The sequence below is a fragment of the Gouania willdenowi genome, chromosome 9 (genome assembly GCF_900634775.1).
Source record: "Gouania willdenowi chromosome 9, fGouWil2.1, whole genome shotgun sequence".
Taxonomy (NCBI): domain Eukaryota; kingdom Metazoa; phylum Chordata; class Actinopteri; order Blenniiformes; family Gobiesocidae; genus Gouania; species Gouania willdenowi.
Genome location: NC_041052.1, coordinates 16,857,154 through 16,878,156, shown reverse-complemented (window position 1 = coordinate 16,878,156; position 21,003 = coordinate 16,857,154). Strand labels below are relative to the sequence as shown.

Sequence of the window (21,003 nt, the reverse complement as noted above, 5' to 3'; positions counted from 1 at the left end):
TATTAAAGGTAAATTGGCAACAAAACAATTAGGGCCTCCCAGACCAAATTTAAACATAAAACAAGTGTCTACCAAAGGAGGGAAATCTTATTACCGGGAATTTTCGCGGCGCTGGTATGAGCGAAAAACCTGGCTAGCATGCTGTGAAGCAGCTAACGCATTATTCTGCTACACCAGCACCCTGTTTCACCCTGATAGCAGCACGGCAGACACCACCGCATGGACAACATCAGGAGTCACAGACATGCATCATCTGTCTGAAAAGGTGAAGAAACACGAGTTCCACATGGACAATTGTCTGAGGTTTTCTGCGTTTGGGTGGGTGAACGTCACAACACAGCTGGATGAGAGATACAGGCTAGCGGTTCATCTTCACCACGATGAGGTGAGCGAGAACCGACACATCCTATCCCACCTCATCGAGTAAAGTAGTGACACTGTCGTTCGTAGTTGCTGACTCTTTCTCTCGCGCGCACGCACACGCACACACACACACACACACACGCACACACTCTATTAACTGATGATGTTGGTTTTTAATAGTTATCTTTTCATTCAAATGCTGCTTTCAGGCAATATGTTCATTTTTGCAAATCAAGATATTATACTTATATATTTGTACTTATAGTTCATTGTTGAATGCGTGCACTTTCATTTGCATGTAAAGATAGTTAAGCTGCACAACATCTTTAAAATACTTGTTACCGATATGGCAATCTGTACATATACTGTATTTACTGTGTTTCTGCAAATACAGTATTGTTTATGCAACCCTTCATTTGGATTTATATAAACTATTTGTAAATAAAAGAACTACTTTAAAGAACTCTAAATAAATACTGCTGATGATTTTGACTTATATGTAGTCCTCTTTGGTAAAGCAAGAATATCCGTCCATGTTCCAAGATATTTGAAGTTAAACTGATTCACATTTCACTCTCTGTTGATCTTTATTTATAAAGCCAAGTTCATTTTATTCCTGGATGTAACTTTACTCTGTAGCCATTACATTTCATATTATTATGTAAGTTGACCAGAAAATAACAAGTTGTGGCAATTGTCTTGCTGCATTAATTTTCCTACATAACGGGTCACCATCAGAACAGTTGCCCCACCCTGAGAAATTTGTCAGGAGCCGCCTACTGCTTAGTCCCTTCTTTTCAGTCACCCTCACTTTATGAACTTTATGAACAATCATCTTTTTTGGAAAAAAATACAGGTCAAGCATCAAGATCTCCCACATTTTGAGTGAATCTAAATAAGTCCCCACTTTTCTATTATTAAAAGGTCATTTTAACAGTTTTTTAATGGGTTTTAAAATGATATCAGACAAATGGCAACAGCTCCAGGGGTTACCTTAAATGGTTGAATAACCACTCAATCTTCAGCAAAAACAATCTCCTACAATTAAACTTTTTTGCTTAGTAAAAGGTCCCCGACCCACTAAAAACAATCTGCGACCCACTTTTGAGTGCTAACCCACATGTTGAGCATCTCAGTGTTAGTAAATCACTGAGCGTGTGAAAAGCTCATCTGTTGTTCTCCAAACAGGTGGCATTTCACATCAAAGTCTACATCCACTGGTTATTTATGTCTCTGAACTGGTTTTTATGAACAAATGATTGATTTGGGATGATTATATTGAACTTAAATGGAACAAAATAAAGCAGAGCAGGAAGATTTCACAGCACAAAGACTGACATGTGAGCAGATGGTGACGATATTCACACACAACAGGTCACACACTGAGCTGATTCCACTCGTCTGCCTTTTGCATTCATTAACTGTCGACACACACACACTCTCAAATGAAATAATAGGAGAGGAGAAGTCCTGCGATGAATAGTAAATACTGCATTAAGATTAACGAGCGCAGCGTGTAAAGAATAATTGCATCTGTCAAAAGATTAAAGATACACGAGCGTTCGTCGAGGAAACACGCCGTTTGTTTCAAGTGGCAGAAAGAAAGAGAGAAAGAGAGAGAGATGAGCGTCATCCCAAATACCTGCAAAAAAAATCTCCTCATAAATCATGGTTTCCTATTGGAGTTTTATGTATAAATATTGTATAAAAATAGAATAAAAATAAATGAGAATTATTGAATTAATTTTGAAAAAACGGTTGAAATGTAACAGAATGTGCTACAAGAAGTTGACAATTGTATGTTTTCTTTGACTTTATTTCATATTATTTTTATTAGTGTTAAACATTTGACTAATTATAAATATTACATTTTAGGTGAAGGAGAGATAGAGGCACAGCCAAATATGTCTACCTGCATTCATTTATTCAGGACAGAAGAAGAGGAAATGGAGGAGGAGAAGAAAGGAGATGAAGAACAGAAGGATGAAGAGTAAGGAGAGGAGACAAAATCAGACCTGAAGGACTGAATCATAACAATCTGACCGCTACAGCAAACATGGGCTCGTCCGTAAACGGTCACATTTTCGGGTTCAATACAGAGGAAAATTTTGATGTAGCTGGTTATGATTTACAGTCCGCATAAACAGGACTGAATCATAACACAACATAACCTAACGCTAGAGCGGACATGGGCTCGTCTGTGAACGGTCGCATTTACAGACCTTGGAGTCGCTGTTAGCTTACCAATAAACGGGAAGAGATTTGTCACCTTTATAATAAGTGCTGACTAGGCCACTGGGAGTGAGGCCCAAGGCCAAGGCAGGCTGACATAATAATACTGTATCATGTTTTTCTGCAGTCAGTGCCTTCTCCTCGCCCTTCTCTCTCTTTTCTGTGTCAGGTGTCGTGAAGCTGATGATGTCAGTTCCTGATCTGTGGTTCACGGCTCAACTAGTCTGAGACACTCTGATATTCTATCTCTCTATCCTGTTCTGTTGGTCCTTCTATCTACTAACCCCAACCAGTCACAGCAGATGTCTGTCACCTCTGAACCTGGTTCTGCTGGAGATTTCTGCCTGTTAAAAGGAAGTTTTTTCTTCCCACTGTCACTAATGATAGTTCATGTGGATGTTGTTGGGTTTTTTCTTTCTTATTATGAATTTTATATTTTGATAAGCGCATTGAGATGACTTTGTTGTAAATTGCGCTATACAAATAAAGATGAATTGAATTGAAAGGTAGGAGGAAGAGGGGGATGAAAGAGAGGAAAAGGATGAGGGCGAAGACGAGGATGAACAAGAAGAGCAGGTGGAAGAAGAAGGAGAGGAAGAGGAGAGACATTTGTGACCTTGGAGCAGAAAGATGGAGATACGAGTGAGAAAAGGACAGGAAACTGTAACCCCAGTGTGAATATTACACATTAATCTCTTAGACTCTAAATATTCTGATTTTTCAACAATAAATACACTTTTCTACTTTTTAAATGCAGTCTGCTAAATTCAGATTTAATGTTAATGTCATTGCGCGTTTCACACGTATAGAGCAATAAAAGGTATATTATGTCTAACCAGAAGTGCTTTCGCAGTATTACAATAGGTATGTTACAGTAATGCATACAGAGCAGGTATATAATAGATAATGATGGGTAAGTCAGTCATAGTATGAGAGTAAACCGTACTAGTTCTTATTAGGCAAACAGAAAAAAGCCCATTCAAAGTGTGTGTGTGTGTGTGTGTGTGTGTGTGTGTGTGTGTGTGTGTGTGTGTGTGTGTGTGTGTGTGCGCGCGCGCGCGCGTCTGGGTGTGCGCCACTTCAAGAAAAAACGGAGACCTTTAAAAGACTGTGAGACTTTTATCTGGCACTCAGTGGATGTGTAAACATCACTCCCCACTCCTTCCTCTGATCTGCTCCCTGATTGGTCAAAGTCTCCTGCAACAAGGAGCAATCGTGGAAGTAACAACCAAACAAACGCACTGTGTGTGTTCCCCTGCTTTTCTGCTCGCTACGTCTTCGCTGCAACGTCTGGTTCCACATGAAGCCGGGCTTCAGTCCTAATTGGCCCTCAACAATCAGCGGCTCCTGGAGGATGGAGGAGCAGCGGTTTAAAGGGGCTTCACGCAGAGTTTCAGAAAGGCACAGAGAGAGACTTTGTAAAGTAGATAAAAGCCTCTAACATTCACGTGGTGTTGCATCAAGTTCACCCACAGACGCTCCTCCAGCTCTGTGTACAAACCCAGACCTATCAAGGTTTATACACACGAGATATGCACACAGTCTGTGGCCTGGGTTGGATCCCCCCGTGGGTGAGTTTGCATGTTCTTCCCAACATGGGTTAACCACCCACACACACACATACACACACGTACGCGCGCGCACACAGAAAACAGTAGCAGATGTGTGATATAAGGTCATGAAGCAGTGTCGAAACAATGATAATGCAGAAAAGTCAGACTGTTTTTAGGGTGAAATGTGAGAATAAATGTGTCAAACATTACAGCACAACGTAGTGAGTTATAGGGGAGGATTTTGGGTCCCATGATGGACACCAGTTGTATAACTCTGTGCTTCTCAAACTTTTTTTCTCAAGTACCCCTTTCTCTAATTTCTGAACCCCCCTTTGTCCGACTACCACATTTTGCCAAGAATTCTGTGAAAAAACAGCTATAGAGCATCATGATAACACATATTTTCAAGAATCTCATTTTGTAAATAAGTCAAATAAAACTGTGTCTAGTGCCTCCTGAATGAATATATTTCTATAGTTTTTATCATTTACGGTCATCTCCCTCCAGATTTGTATTTTTAGATCATGTTCTCATCAATATCATTTACAGTATATCATCATTTTGTAGGTTTTTGGTGTCATTTTGTTGTCGTTTGTCTATTATTTTTTATTATTTAGTATATTTTTCTCTCATTTAGTGTATTTTTTGTTGTCGTTTTTGTGTGTTGCTGGCAAGTATTTTTCTCTCTTAGTGCATGTGTTTTTGGTATCATTTTGTGTATTTTGTTGTTATTTCTCTGTTCTTTTTGTTATTCATTTTTATTATTTAGTATATTTTTCTCTTATTTTGTGCGTTTTTGTTTTCGTTTTGTGAGCTGCTGATAATATTTGATATGGTTATCATTTTTAACTATAAATAAACATTATAAACCCATATTTTTAAAGCTTTTATTTGTTAATTTTCCCCTCTCTCTCTCTCTCAAGTACCCCCTGTAGTGCCATCGCGTACCCCCATTTGAGAAACACTGGTGTAAATGGTGTAAATTAATGGTTCCCGACCTTTTTTGGATTATGACCCCATTTTGACATCACACATTTCTGACGACCCCAGGGACTTTCGTTTTCTAAAATTACTTCCTGATCATGTTTGTTATAACCAGGATTAGTGCACAAAGTGACAAGATTCACCAGCTCAGATATCTTTATACATTTTTCATTTATTAATTTTCTTTATCCTCTTTCTTTTCTCTTTCCACTGTATTTCATTTAAACTAGATTCTCAGCTGAGAAAGTGTAATTATAGAATACATTTGTTTAAGATTGTGCATTGTGTTTTCATTTGAACTTGGAATATTAATTATAATATTTCTAAAATCTGATTTTAATCAGTAATTATTTTTTAATTAATGACTAAATATTACAGGCCACCTCAAGGTAGAAAAGCACTGGTGTGAATGGTTTGCTCTGATGGAGAAAAGTCTTCCTTCCTGCTGCCTATTGTCAGTCTGCTGTCCTGGTGTGAGACTCACCTGGAGCCTGGATCAGCTGTTTGTAGATTCCCAAGAACGCCGACTCTGCTTCCTTACTGCGCTTGTTCAGAGCAACCACCTGCGGGGAGAAGAGCTGCTCAGGTCAACAGGCTCCACATACACATCCAGCAGGGACGGAGTGGGACGTTTAGGTCGCAGACAGTGAGTTAATAAAGGTTACAGGAGCAAAGGTCAACTGCACAGCTAACAAACAGGCCTGCAGTGCAGAGAAAGGCCAGGTTAATAATAGTTAAACACTAGAAAACGTAGAACACGTGCTCCAATTACCCAGGAATCCTATAATCTATCAGCTACTGGAATGGCTTCTATTACATTGGAATCAATTGTCTTATATCGTTTTCTATTCATATTGTATACAATCAATCAATACATTCATATATTTTCACAGTATGGTTATTGTATTTAATTATATTCAAGGGATGCGTTTTAGAAATGAATTTACTGTATCATAACTCTTATTTAGTCTTTCTATTTCATGTATTTTTTTTGTAATTTAACTTTTTATTGGGAACAGATAATACAAATATAACATGGCATTACAACTTACAGTCCCATGTTTTTAAATATGTATACGGTGTAAAAAAAACAACATATAAGCATACTGTACATAGTTATACAATAACAAAGTAAATAAACAAACAAAAAATAAACAACATTGTTCCATTCTTCAGCGGTTTAGGGATACATCAGTGCAGTCACATCTTCAAACTAGTTTCAGTGTTGATATAAACCTTCTCCATGGTCTCCAAACTTTTCACATTTTTCATGTTCCAATCTTACAGTATATGTCAGTATATGCTCCATTGTATATACTGTATATCTTGAACAACACAGATCCAGTCATCAATCATTTCCTATTATCTGAACTGGTCTCTTCCCTAAATATAAAGGTCATGTGGTACGGCCACACCAATAACCTTCTCCATACTGTTTCTGAGCTGGAACCAGAAGATGTGATAGTGTACAGCTCGATCTGAGCCACACTTCCTCCAGCAGAAGGTGTCTTTGTGAGGGTAGTTTAAAAAAAACATACACTGTCAACCCAAACTCTCTCCAGGAAAGGGAGGAGGTACATTTGAAATTGTTTTCTAAAATGTCATCTCATTCTTCTGTCGTCATGGCGGAGTCGTCCTCCTTCTCCCATTTCCCCTTTATGTACAGATTGCTGAGTTTGATCCTCTCATGCTTTGTAATTCTGTATATCATTTTGAGATAACTTTAGATCGTAAAGGTGCAGTCTGCAACTCTTATAAAAGTAACTTTTTGCCATATTTGCTAAAGCTGTCACTATGTAAGGACAGCTTTACATGAAACTAGTAATATGTGTGAAAAAAAACATTCATTGAGTCCTTCCTGCTGCTCCTGCAGCCTTTGGCACATTGCCAGAATACACTGCAACCGAGCAAAAAGAACCAATCAGAGCCAGGATTGTGTTTGATGGACTGTCTGACAGCTGTTGCTCACAGGCCCCGCCCCTTTCCCATAGATGGTCTGGAGGAGTAGAACATGGAATTAGCAATGTTTCTGCTTAAAAGGCAATTGTTGCTGCTTGATTTACATTATGTTTGCTTTGTAATTGTTACACTAGAACTCTGTAGTGCATGTGTTGTTTGTGTGTGTGCAGCAGCCTCCGTGTGGCTGCTTTAAGTGACACTGTGTAATTGCTGCTGCTGAGGTGTGTGCACATTGACAGAGAGAAGCGCTGCAGTAATATGCTTTTAACAGAGCATGTTATATTACTGTGATGTTGCTGTCGGGCTAACATTAGCTTGTCAGCTCCTCTGAGGGAGGGACTTTGGAAAGTTTCGAGGCAGGGCAAGAGAGCAGCGGGGAGGGAGGGGGAGAGAGGGATCTGCACCTTTAATTCACCTCTATACGCTTTAAGAAAGATCTTAATTATTTCTGAGGAGGAATTTAACTGGGAGATTTCCTTGTTCTCCAAATAAGTGTTTTATTATCCAAATTAAAAGAATCCTTAATATTTTGAAAGCTTTTGAGATTTTGCATATTATACAGTTTGTCAAATACTGTAACATCAAGACTTGCCCACCTCTTAAACGTAGAATGCAATGTATTGGGCTTATATTGTATGTGTTTTAAATAATTGAATAACCGATTAATTGATTGATATTAAGTATTATTTCATTAATTGGTTAAATTAATTAAATATGACTATCACCACTGTTCATATTGTCATCTTATGACAGAGTTCTACCTGCTCACTTTTGAGGACAATATGATCAGAGGCAGTGATCAACATGATATTATCATATGTGTTTACCTTCTCAGTATGTGTGAGCTGTTTGGCTGCTGATGATTTCCCATTACGAGGTCACATTTGGCCTTGTAATTGCAGGAGTGTGTGTGTGTGTGTGTGTGTGTGTGTGTGTGTGTGTGTGTGTGTGTGTGTGTGTGTGTGTGTGTATCCTTTGCTCTGCAGGTGACACAAACCAATTAACCATTCGTTAGGAGGGACAAACGAAGTGGGATGCTCTCCTCACAGGTTTCAGGGTCACAGAGCTACTGCAGAGACGCACACCCACACAGGGTTTGGGTCAATTACATTTTTCAGTTGCAATTACGTTTACAATGAAATCACAATTATTTTTTAACCTCATGAAGTCAATTACAATTACGTTCTCTATTACTAAAGTTCAATTGCAATGAATCACAATTACTGAGCCTTTAATACAGTAAATAACCTAATAAAAGTTAACCATCTCTTATGAAAACTGGTCTTAAATCAGCTGTAAAATACACTAAAAACAAATATCTATCATCTAATTTCTTTCCTATCTATTGGTTATCTTGTTAGGCTTCCTAATCAATGAAAATATAGGTATTAATATTTTTGGTGTGGACATATGAGCCTTTTTTGTGTCAGTATACCCCTCAATTTCAATTTTTTTTAAATGGTAAAATGTGAGAAAGCTTGATCTGAAACATATTTTAATAATTGTTAACTATGTGCAGAACTGTACTGTAGTTTTGCGTTAGATTATAACTGACCGTTTTTAAAGAATTTTCATGGCAATTACAATTACAAAGTCAATTATTTAAACTCAGTTACAATTTCATAACGATTACGACAGCAACAGGTTTTTAAAATAACAATTACACTTATAATTATGCCATAATTGTAATTATCGACAATTATAACTGACCCCAACCCTGCACCGTATAGATTAAAACTGGTAAACATGAAAATATCAACTTATTGTTGGACCTGCCCTGGTCTTCACCGTGAGCCACAGGCTGCCACTCACACTGCTGCAGCCAATCAGATCAGCTCATCCAAATGACCCCCTACTGCAGTTATTGTCATCTATTGTGTCATTCCTGTCACCGCTAATTACAGCCTGCGTTGGATGGGCTCAACGGACTCCACAGCAGAGGGTCGAGTGTTGGCACACTCGAGCACCGTTAATTTCAGGAAAGCTGAAAACACTTAAGAGAATGATGGCAGTGTGTTCGGGCCACTTAGTGGCTTATAAATAAGGTGTGCGCCGAACAGGGAGAGAGGGGGAGAGTTTGATTTACTGGAAATGGCTGGAGTCTTCCCTGGGGAGGCATAACGACAGCATTGCGTTTAAGGAAATATCATAACGATCAAGCAAACCCTCCCACTCGGAGCGGCTCATGGTAAATGGAAAAGGCAGGAGAACAATCAATACAGATGCAATCGTCTGCAGCTCTCAGCCAGTTCTCTGTTTCACCCACACCCAACACCGCCCAGCAACACCAGGGTGGATTCAAACCTGCTCCAAACCTCTGGATAGCACTTCCATTAAGTTCAGTCTTAGTTAAAGCAGTGGGAAGATGCATCGTTTCAAACATTTCACACAAAGAGTAACTGTGTCCAAAGTCAGACATAGACGGAGGACTGTGTCACTTCCTTTTTTTTAAAAGCTCTGAGAAGTAAGGGATGAAGGACTTAGAATAGTATTTTAGCCTTTCTGTTACACTCAATACAGTTTGGAAAGGTAACTAAAAGGGTAGTCATGTATATAAAATACAATGTGTTTAATTTAGACAGTAGTACCAATAAACAGAATATGTACATGTATTGTATGTAAACACATTTGAAGTACTTTTTTTGCATGATACCAAATACAATCCATGGGGAGGGGCCATGTTCGCCCAGATGTGATGCAAAGTCGTTAACTCAAAGACTTCATGTGCCAAAGTTGCTTAGTCACAGTTCGCCAGATGATTATTGGCAATTAAAACATAGTAAGTGCCAAGTTTTGTGCTACAAAACACCCTAAATAGCACAAGACCAACACAATGCCACCACTGATCAACACTCAACACAAAACCAGCCCTCAAACAAAAATATATCACTTCTATACTTTTATGAGAGCGCCTTATATTTTCCAGTTTAGTAGCTGTTAGACGTGATACTGGACAAGCCCCCAAAAATGTTACGGCACTATCCAGAACTTAAGTGCATCAAGAGCAGCAACATAGGATTTGAAGTAATTATAATAATTAAAGTCATTAAAAAATAGCAACAGAATATAGTTAAAATAAAAGAAAACAAGAGACTGGAGATTCTGGCCAAACTGAACAAATTAGGTACGGTGCTTGATAAAACCGCATAGGGCTGTCACTCTAAGACTCCTACTCTTAAACTACAAAAAGGACAAAACTCCAATCCTGTAACAAAACAAAATATGAAAACCAGATTACCAGGAGTTAACCAGCCCAAAATAAAACAACAAACTAACATTAAGTCAACCAGGAAGAGAAGAAAAGTCTCCCCACATGTCGGCTAGCTGTTGTATATACCTCCGCCCTTTTATCCACATGCCCCACCCTCTCTACCAGATTGTAGCCTTAGCATCAAGAAGGCTAGAATCGAGCTTATAACCAAAATACATATACACGCACATAGAGTCCATTGAAGAAACACACAAACACTCTTTCATTCCAGAATGGGAAACATTACATTGTTTACACAGTTATCTGTAGCCCCTCTCTGCTTTATGCCTGATATCTTATGTGCACCTTGTTCTTGTGTGTTACTTTAATTCCTTGCAAAGTGCAAAGTAAAATTTTAGTGCTTCCGTGCACTAACAATAAACAATTTGAATTGAATGTATACACATATGCATGGACACATTGTGCCAACCAGAGTGGTAAAGAGTACGATATATTCTACTCAAGTAGAAGTACTGTTACTTTATTGAAATTGTACACAAGTACAAATACAAGTAAGTCATATATAAAATACTTAATTATAAGTAAAAAGTAGCTCAATTAAACAGTACTCAAAGTCAAAGCTACTAGTTACCTTCCCCTACCACATTTATTTTTGGTAATAAATCTTGCCACGGTTCCCTTGCACACAGTAAACATCTCATCTTGCACAGGAATTTAATTTATTTTCCACCAACGCATCTGTATAAAATAATGTCAAAATGTAATAAAACTAGTGCAGTGCCCGTAGGAAAGTATGTATTGCTATAGAAAAGTGGGAGGTTGAGTAGCTTTTTCATAGATGGCCAAATGAGTGTTTGAAGGTGGGACGTCAGGAACATTTAGGTTTGTTGTGAAATGTGTAGAGTGATAACTGTTGTGTTTTTATATATTTTGGCTTTTAGCAAGGACACTGTAGGGAGTTGAACCCCATCTATTCCGATTCCGCAGCGATATATCATCACTGAGTCCGTCGACTCAAGAGGTGGGACGTGAGGGTGGGGCGTCCAAACAAATCCGACGTTGCACACCCATGAACCAAGCAGCAGCCATGTTGAAAGTCTCAGCTCTGTCTGTCCCTGAACCGCAGAGATATTTGAGCCACAGACACACAGCGATTCCTTGCTTTATAGATAGGTAACAACACTAAATAATTCAATTCAAAATAAAATAAATGATCAGGCTCTAAATAAAGCTACATTTATGAACTGAGTAAATAACCACCATTAAATGTTGTTTTGGAGACGTGCATTACATTTAATCTGGTTGGTCGGCTATGATGTGATGCATTTGATTGTTGTCTGGTCATTTCATTTTTTGCAGTTTCACAATGTCATGATCATTGAAAAACAAAAAAAAAAGTACAAGCACCCATAAAAGCAACTCAATTACAGTAATGTGAGTACTTGTAATTTGTTACCCTCTCACACAGCTGCCACCCTGGTCCATCCTATTTGGTATCCCCTTTGAAAACCCTCCATAAACTGCCCCTGGACCAGAATTCACTCCAATAGTTTCGTTTATATAACACTTCTCCTCACTTTCCAATCCATTCTCAATCGTGCCCATCCATATCTCGCTGACCTCCTCCATCCACACCCTCAGATCCTCCTCCGCCATGCACCTATGCTCATCCCCCCCAACCCCAGCCGTGCCTTGTTACCATGGGGAGCAGATAATTCAGCAGATCTGCTCCTGTCTGACCTCAGCATCACAGACTTGCTCCCACATTTAAAATCCACACCCAAGACACATCTATTTAAACCTTCAAATATAACGCCACAGTCCTGCCATATAAGAGAGGCTCTCAGCTGCATATATAAGAGCTGGAGAGACCCTGTGTGTGTGTGTGTGTGTGTGTGGTGCGGGACGTGCAGAGGTCCGCTGGCCCTCCATCATTCTTTAACGAGAGAACACTGAGATTACCTCAACAATCACACCATTAACCTGCCCATAGAGGCCTGCAGGGACATCCATCACACGCCTGTCTGATGCTTCCTCACGTTAGCACGCGCGCCGCGTTCGCACACGTCCTCCCTCCCTGTCATCACGGCACTTTGAGCCGGCTTGCATAATCATAGCCTGATCTCATCTCATGCAATGCACATTACTGAACTACACGTCACAGAGATGTCTGAGGGTGTTATGGTTCAAACAACCGTGATCTTTGCCAATATTTGATGAACCGGCCCATAATCTGTAGGTTAAAGCGATATGCAATCGATAGTATGAATATATGTAACCCATCCCATGAATGCACTTTAGACTATAAGTATTGAGGAGAATAATAAAACCAAATTTAAGTAAGAAACACCTTTGGAGTCACTTTTATTAACTTTAATATGGCTTTATGTGGGCATCGTCATTTTGGAGATTTCAACCATTTCAAGTTGACCCATCATGTTGTCAGGACGACTCCTCGTATTTCCGCTCCAATAGTAAATTAAAAGTGAAACATCATTTCAATCCAACATGTTTAGATACGTGTCATCCAGTTGCTGGGATGTTATGACATAATTCCTAAGAAGAGAGTATTACGGTGAATGGATTTTGACGTTGCACTAGCTAATTGGATGCCACTATCAGCCATCTTACTACAGATCCACTCATGCCTTTGAGCTGAACAGGGAAGACACCTTAAAACAGGTAAGTCTGCGTTACCACCAGAAACATCAAGGGCCTCTTATCTAAAAAAAAACAAAAACAGTTGGAGTTACATTAATGGTGCACATCCACCGGTAATCACTACGTCAGTTTGTCAAACATGTCGACCTCCACAAGTGCGCGTTTAAAGTGTGTTAATGCATAGCAGCTTCTTAATCGCCTCTTATTCCGTTACATAGATAAAGCCTTTCAGTTGAGCTGCCTTTGTCATTTTGGTTGAGAATCCCTTGATCGTTTCTGTTCTGCTCTTTGTAGATTTTGCTTTTGAAGAATCCAGTTAAGGGACAACTTTCATCTGCGACGCAAGAAGCTCAAAATAGACTCCCTTTGTGATGATGATGCCCTGTAATAATCAGGCCCAAACTGACCTGCATGGTCATCTCTTTTGGTAAGGAATAGGTGCAATCCTGTAATCTGATCGTTCAGACTGAGGCTACTGAGACGCACGCACGCACGCACGCACGCACGCACGCACACACAGAGACAATGGTAAGAGGTTCCCATAAAGAGAGCAATTAGCAATTATGCAGTCATCAATTACCATTATCACAACTGGTGATTATGCAATTATCACTCTGAATCCTCCTGTAACCTCCGCCTCACCAGTCTAACACCCTGTGACAGGCTTGTGATGATGCAGGTGATGACAGTGACAGTGATGGTCGATGCACGTGAGCATGTTTCAAAAAGGTACAACAGTGGAGATGGATTGTACAGTGTGTTATACAAGGTGAACAATGTGTGTGTGTGTGTGTGTGTGTGTGTGTGTGTGTGTGTGTGTGCGTGTGTGTGTGTGTGTGTGTGTGTGTGATGATTATGCCGTGAATCATGGGTCGGAAAACTTCAAAATAAAAGAACTGTGTGAAAAGACAGGACAGGGAGGTTGTACATAAAGTTAGCACACGATTGCTGCTACCTGATGGTAGCGAAGAGGGTGAAAGTGAAAGTCATATTTTGAAAACTGGCTTTTTTCCCCCACAACTCTGCAGAGAAAATAGAAGATAATGCGTTAAAGCAACACTGACAGGTAGTAACTAACATTACTTTTTATATTAAGTAACTGTTATTACTGCATGATTTTGATGTAGCTTGGTAAACTAATTCATTACTATTCTCACAATTTCAAAATAACGTTACTTTTCACAGAAATGCATTGCTTTTTAAAATAATAATAATAATAATAAAATTGAGCTACAATGCACTTAACACTTAACTATAACAAAGTTACTTATTTATCAAAGTAACTTAATGATAATTATTTAGTTTTGTTACTGACAAGCACAACACTTAGAACATTACGGAGAGAGGAAATCCAACCCCTGCAGAAGCTGCGTTGCCAGGTTGGGTTTAATGCGTCTAAAGTAGGATGTTTAGGGACATTTGGGCAGATTTTTGACAGTTTCCCAGTGTAATCATGCAATCAGACAGCTACACAAACACTGACAAAGTGGTGAATGGAATATAAATATTTACATAATACATAAAGTATGCTATGGTTGCAGAATGGTTTGAGAATTGCCTGATTCGCTACAAGCTTATATCTAGTCTTTATTCTAATTACATTTTCTGTAAGAATACTCTTTTTTTCCTCTTCCATTAAATTTTTATTCTTGTAACCTTTTGTGTTTGGAACAAAAATTCAAAAAATGGGACTAAAATAAAATAATGAGCAAACCGTCGCTGATTTTTTTCCCCTTCCCACCCCAATGTATGTGTATGTGTTTGGTGTTCACAAACACCTCCAGGTGAGTGTGTAATGGTTGCAGTATGTGTCTTGGGGACAAAGGACGTATGCTACCACAGTCCCTGAGGCCTCTAAATTACCTGTCATCTCCCCCGTGATGCAAAGGTCAGCACACAATCACGGGGAGCCGTTCCTACTGAGGTGCACACCAAGCGCCGGTCCAGCCCAAAGGCTGACAGGATGTCACTACGAACCCAGACCTGCTCTCTGATGATTAGGACTACATAGTGAGAAACCAACCAACACCACCACACAAGTCAGGAGAACTTTCTAGATGAGCCCTGGCCAATCCTGGACCCTTGCATTTCAAAAACGGACTGGAAAAAACTGACAAAATAAAGGATTTTTTCAAATGCCACATATTGGAAAATGATCGTGATTGTCCAACACACATTTAAAAACACATTGATCAGAATTTAGCTGGAAATTGACATTATTATTGAGAAGATTATAAGACATAATATTTATCTATGCAAACGAAAACATAATATTAAAAAGAAAAGTCTTAACGCAGTGAAACTAAAGGGGAAATATATATATATATATATATTGTTCAGACTAGTATATAGATATAATATTTATTAATTATTAATAATAATGAGGCTCTAATCGATCGATTGATTGGTCGATATCCATAAGAACTAATATAAAAGCTGATCCCATATGAACCCATATGTTGAGGTAACAAATGGTATAACCACCGTAAATGTCAGTTTTTACTGTATTAATATCATGTCACATTAAGTGTTTGAACTCTTCATGGCAGAGGGAGTCTGTCAATAATTAATAATATTGTTGATGTTATTATTATCATTGTTTTTTCAGCCTCACTGATGTCTTCTTAGTTTTTTTGTGCTTCATTAGACCCTATTAAGCATTTATAACATGATTTTGGAATGTTTAGTTTATCAGTTTATGTGCATTAAAAAAGGGATAGCTGATAAAACAAAAAAAAAATACAGAAATTGTTCAATCCCGAAATGAAATAAGATAAAATTTGAAATGGAGAATGAGAGGCCCTACTTAATAAAGATAAAATCTATCTTCATCTGCTGTGTGATTAGCAGGAATTAGAAATACAGTGGCACATCAATGGGGAAAGGAGAAAGTATAGTTCCAGGTAGATAATAACTCCAAACTTAATAGTTTAAAGTAATTTAGTGGCACAGCTAAAATGTGCATAAATGAAATTGACACTCGGCAGTTTGTGACGACGCTTAATCCAATTAGACATCGGCACTTTTGCTGTTTCAAATACTTCCCGTCTATAAAACAAATTTGGTGGTCCTTTACATTTACTACCTGTGCCTGACTGTAAAACAAGTTTTACCAAAATTGCCAACAATACACTTGAACCTGCACACACGTCAACACACACAACAAGCTGTGCACACACACACACTTACACTGTGTGTGAGGCCACATTTAATCATGGTGACACCCGTCTCAGAGCGGTCGTGGTAGCACAACTGCAGCCGTCTTCGGAGCACTGACACACAACCCGTCACCGCGTCATTTCCAATTGATGCCTGTCAGTCACAGCGCAGGGCCCACATTGTGCAGTCAAAAAAGAAGCTATTTCGACAGCACCAATGTCTGTCCGGACCACTTATCAGCCGCTCACGAGACAAGAGCTGACGAAGTGAAAGTGAAAGAGCAACAACGCATGGAAGATGAAAAGAGAGATTTAAACCAGTGTTCACACACATTCAGACACATCGAATGTTGCGACGCAAAAGTTCAGTAGCTGCGTTTCCACCTGAATTTCGAAAAAACACTCAAATATTGCGGAAAAAAAAATCACGCTTTCATGGGGAAGAATTTCAGACGTTTCGATATTGAATTGTGTCGCAAAAGCGCTATGGAAACACTTTTTTCTGCAATTACACGTCACAGTACGTGACCTACTTGGTCACATGACATGACCACTGCACTCAGAGAAAACATGGCGCGGTACGTGTAGACGGAAGAGAAGACCGAGACATTTCTTAGCATTATACTTTAAAAATATTACTGCCACATTGGACGTGAACCAACAAAGGTATGTGAAGTGTTATAAGGAGGTTCTGAGCGTCCGTCTTCCTGCAGCAAAGTCTCATGGGAGCTCCTGCCAAAAACAGCCTTCAATAGAAACACGTTCAATTATACTTTGTTGACATTTAGAAATATCTGCTTTTATTTTATGAAAATCTGTAATGGAAACATAGCTAGTGCCACACACTATGTGATGTAAACAAACCCAAATAAACAGAGATTCGTGCATAAATTGGGATACATTTACGTAAAAATATCTGCTACATTCTACGAATTAATTGAAGAAGTCATGGCAGGAATGCCAGTATCTGTGACCTAAAACAAATGAGTAAAAAACACACTAACAGATTGAGTTACCTTAAATAGATTGTACAGGAAGTGTTATGTCGGTGCGTCTATCCTTCACTTTGGTCTGTGGTCAGATTAATGACTCTCTCAGCTTTGATCTCCTCATGCTGCTCCACTAAGGAGTTGACATTTGTTTAATGACTGATCTGAGGACGGAGCGTCATTGAACCTCCACATCTCATAACCCCGTCACTCATGCTGATGATTAATCACGTGCGGCAATACTGTGACATTAATGCTCTGATGAGGAAAGTCTTTTAATTTGCTCACTGTTTTTGGTTAAATATTTTTTTTTTCCGGTGACGTCAGATCAAACTGTGAGATTGATATTACCCCCGAAATTAAATAAGTTTGACATCCCTACTTAAATAAATCAGTCAAAAGATTAGAGCATCTCTAATATGTATTCATATGTTGAAGCTGATATCCGGAGTTTCTGAGAGGACGTCTCAATGTCCTGCCCTTAACAGCTTCACTTCCTCCCCCTGCCTCTGCTAATCTACCAGAAGCCACGCCTCTACGTTTGTGCATGTGCTTCGCGGAACACACGGTCGCATCGAGACGCATTGATATAGATCGATGGGTCATCGTGGCGATGGGCATTTCTCAGGTAAGAGCTTTGGAGCGCTCCTCCATGACGCTATGCTGCTCAGTGATACCTGTTTGCTGTTGTGAAGCACGTCCCCATTTCCGAGCACAGTTTACGCACGCGCATTCCCTTTGACTGACAGTCTGCTCCAGGAAGTCGAAGCCTATTGGCTGGGCAAACTCAGCGCTCGTTTCCATTTATAGGGGTTTTATAGGGGTCTATAGGACGAAGGCGGGTACATTTATGTATATGAATGACCATCTACAGTAGACCGAAGTAAAAGACTAGTTAGGTATATTTTCAAATTTCAAAAATGTTTTACATAAACAGTAAGATTTTTCAGAAACTCCAGATATCAGCTTTAAGATGGACCAGTATATAGCGGTCTAGCCCTGTTTCTTTCCATACTTCGCCCTCTGTGGCAAAGGTTTGGATAACCACGATTCATACATATATTTTTACAATGAAACCCTCCTCCAGTTGAGCAGCTAACAAGACCTAAAAGACCCACCGGGATGTATGATGTCATACGAGAGGGGTTTGCTAATCCAGTGTCGACCCTAAGCAATTTGGTGCCCTCGGCAAGATCATAATAAATTCCACGGCCAATTTTTGTTTCCTCACATCAGAACCTGAACAGAAAACAAGAACCCCATTAAGATAAAACATATGAATAGACCCCCGCATTTGCCTATAAATTACTTATGCCACGGGCTAGTTCTGTGCTAATGAATAAACAAAAAAAAGGAAGAGTGTTGGGTCGTGTAAATAACAGGAAGGACTGGCGTACGCATGAAGCCCCAACATGGCACAACAATGAACAGAGATCAAAGGCTCCCATGTCTTCTCGACGCAGCAGGTTTTCCCTTCACCACCATCAACAGGCGGCAAAGACCTAAAAAGCTCCCACCGCAATGCCAACGCCTCAAAGTCACGGCAAAGTCAAAAGCAGGAGAGACAGACGGAGCGAAAACAAATGGTTTGAGCGTCTTTGTAGTTCAAAAGACAGGAATTGTCTTTTTCTTCAAATGTTTTACGCAGTGAATGACCCAAACCTGAAGCAAAGGTAAAATAGTTTCTATCGTGGCGTGATGGGGAGAAGCTCAGGTGTGCTGAGCAATGTTAATAATCACAAAAAATAACATTTTAGTCCTCGTTTTAGTCTTATTTTTGATCTTCTGGCAAGTTTTTAATTCAGTCTTCAAGTTTCTTTTTGGTCTAATTGTGTCACACTTTATATGTTAGGGATTTAATCAAATAAAATTACTTCTAATTTTAACATTTATGTGATACTAATTTATGTTCATTGTCAATTTTATTTTGTTCATTTAAAAAAAAAAAATGTTTTTATGACAACAACAAAATAAAATCAGGTATTTCAGTCATAATTTTACTCATCCTGCCTTTATTAACATTCAGGGCTTGTACTACAAAGCTGGATTTCCTCTTACTGCGCAAACTTCCTGGATTTTTTCTGTGTGTCCTGTACTACGCAGCTGGTTAACCTCTTACCGAGGTAAATCACCATGGTAACCAACCTGATCTGAAGCAGTTTTTGTTCAGGATAAGATATCAGCAAGTATAAAAGCTGCTCAAGAATGGGCAGGTCATTCTCTGTACATGCAGCAACATGTACAGAGAATACAACTATTTAATAATAATCCCAGCACTGCTCTGCAATGGTGCAAAAACCTACAACAGAAGGAGTGTCATGGATAACTGGGCAAGCATTAGTCAAGTTTCCATTATTGAGTTTAACCAAAACCCCAACATGCAACAAGTGTTGCTGATGAAGACATGTGACATGTACTAATTTAGAAGCCACTATGCATTCATAGACACATGCAATTCACATCATCACTCGCTAGATGGTGCTGGCAGCTGAAAAATCCACGTGTGTAGCAAAAGTCACTCGTTCAATTTTAATAGTAAAAAGTAGGAATTTAGATAATTTGTGGTTCCAAGCAGACCTTTTGTGCTCAAAAGACGTTATTTCTTCTGTATGAGCATAATATCCAGTTCAGAATTGGCAAGCAGAACCTGTGTGAAGCTTTGATGTGCAACGATAAATAGTAAAAGATAAAAATCTTTGTTTGGATTGATGTTGAGGTAGTTGCAGAGGTGAAAGTCATGAATTACAAATACGCACGTTACTGTAATTGAGTTGCTTTTATGGTATATTTCTAAATCAGTAATTTTACTTGTACTTAAAGCTGATATCCAGAGTTTCTGAGAGGACGTCTTGATGTCCCACCTTCAACAGCTCCACTTCCTCCCCCTGCCTCGGCAATCTACCAAAAGCCACGCTTCTACTTTTCTGCACGCGCATCACAGAACATAAGGTCGGGTCGCATTGATATATGTCTATGGGTCAGGTAAGAGCCAAAATCATATTAACCTGTTTGCTGTTGTGACACGCGGCCTTGTTTCCGTGCACAGTTCTGCATTCATTTTGATTGACAGTCTCAAAAACACAAAGTCAAAGCCTATTGGCTGGATGCAGTCAGCGCTCGTTTGCATTTGTATAGGGGTCTATAGGATGAAGGAGGGACTTAAATACATTAATGTATATGAATGACCACCGGCAGTAGACCATAGTAAAAGACTAATTAGGTATTTTTATGAATTTCAAAAGAATTATACATAAACATAGATTTCTCAGAAACTCCGGATATGAACTTTAAGTACATTTTGCCTAAAGCTGATACACCCAACCATTACTACTGAGTCAATTATCATTTTTTGTTTTAAAATGATCAACAGACATTGTAAAACTACCAAAAATTAAATGTCTACGTGTTCTGTTTTTATCCACATGGTACTATTTTAGAGTTCATAAATGTAGCTATACTATTTATAGATGAGATGTTTACTGTATGCAAGGGAACCGTGGCAAGATTTATTACCAAAAATAAACGGAGGGGGTGAAAGTAACTAATAACTTTTACTTTGAGTACTATTTAATTGAGCTACTTTTTACTTGTACTTGAGTATTTTATGTAGGACTTACTTGTACTTCAGTACAATTTCAATCAAGTAACAGTACTTCTACTTGAGAAGGACGTATTAGTACTCTTTACACCTCTGGTTAGCTGTAATAAACTGGTGTTTTATCCAGGGTGGGTTTACTCTACCATACGCCCGTAAGCATACCATAAGCAGCTGCAGAAAAGACAAGAAACGAATGTGGGCGAAATCATTACTGATGCTGAGGTCAGGATAAAAGCCTGGTCGGAACGCCAAACAGAGAAGAATGTGTACCGGAAAATGTCTCCAGTTCTAGTGC

General features: G+C 39.1%; 1 protein-coding gene across 2 annotated transcripts in view; it reads right to left on the bottom strand.

The window, feature by feature from the left end:
* The window catches only part of cux2b (cut-like homeobox 2b), a 168,742-nt gene that overhangs the window by 35,713 nt on the left and 112,026 nt on the right, over positions 1–21,003 (bottom strand). For both annotated transcript variants that reach the window (XM_028458282.1, XM_028458283.1), the window contains one exon: positions 5,617–5,695. In XM_028458282.1, coding sequence (XP_028314083.1) covers positions 5,617–5,695 — 79 coding nt within the window. The remainder of the gene's footprint in view (positions 1–5,616; positions 5,696–21,003) is intronic.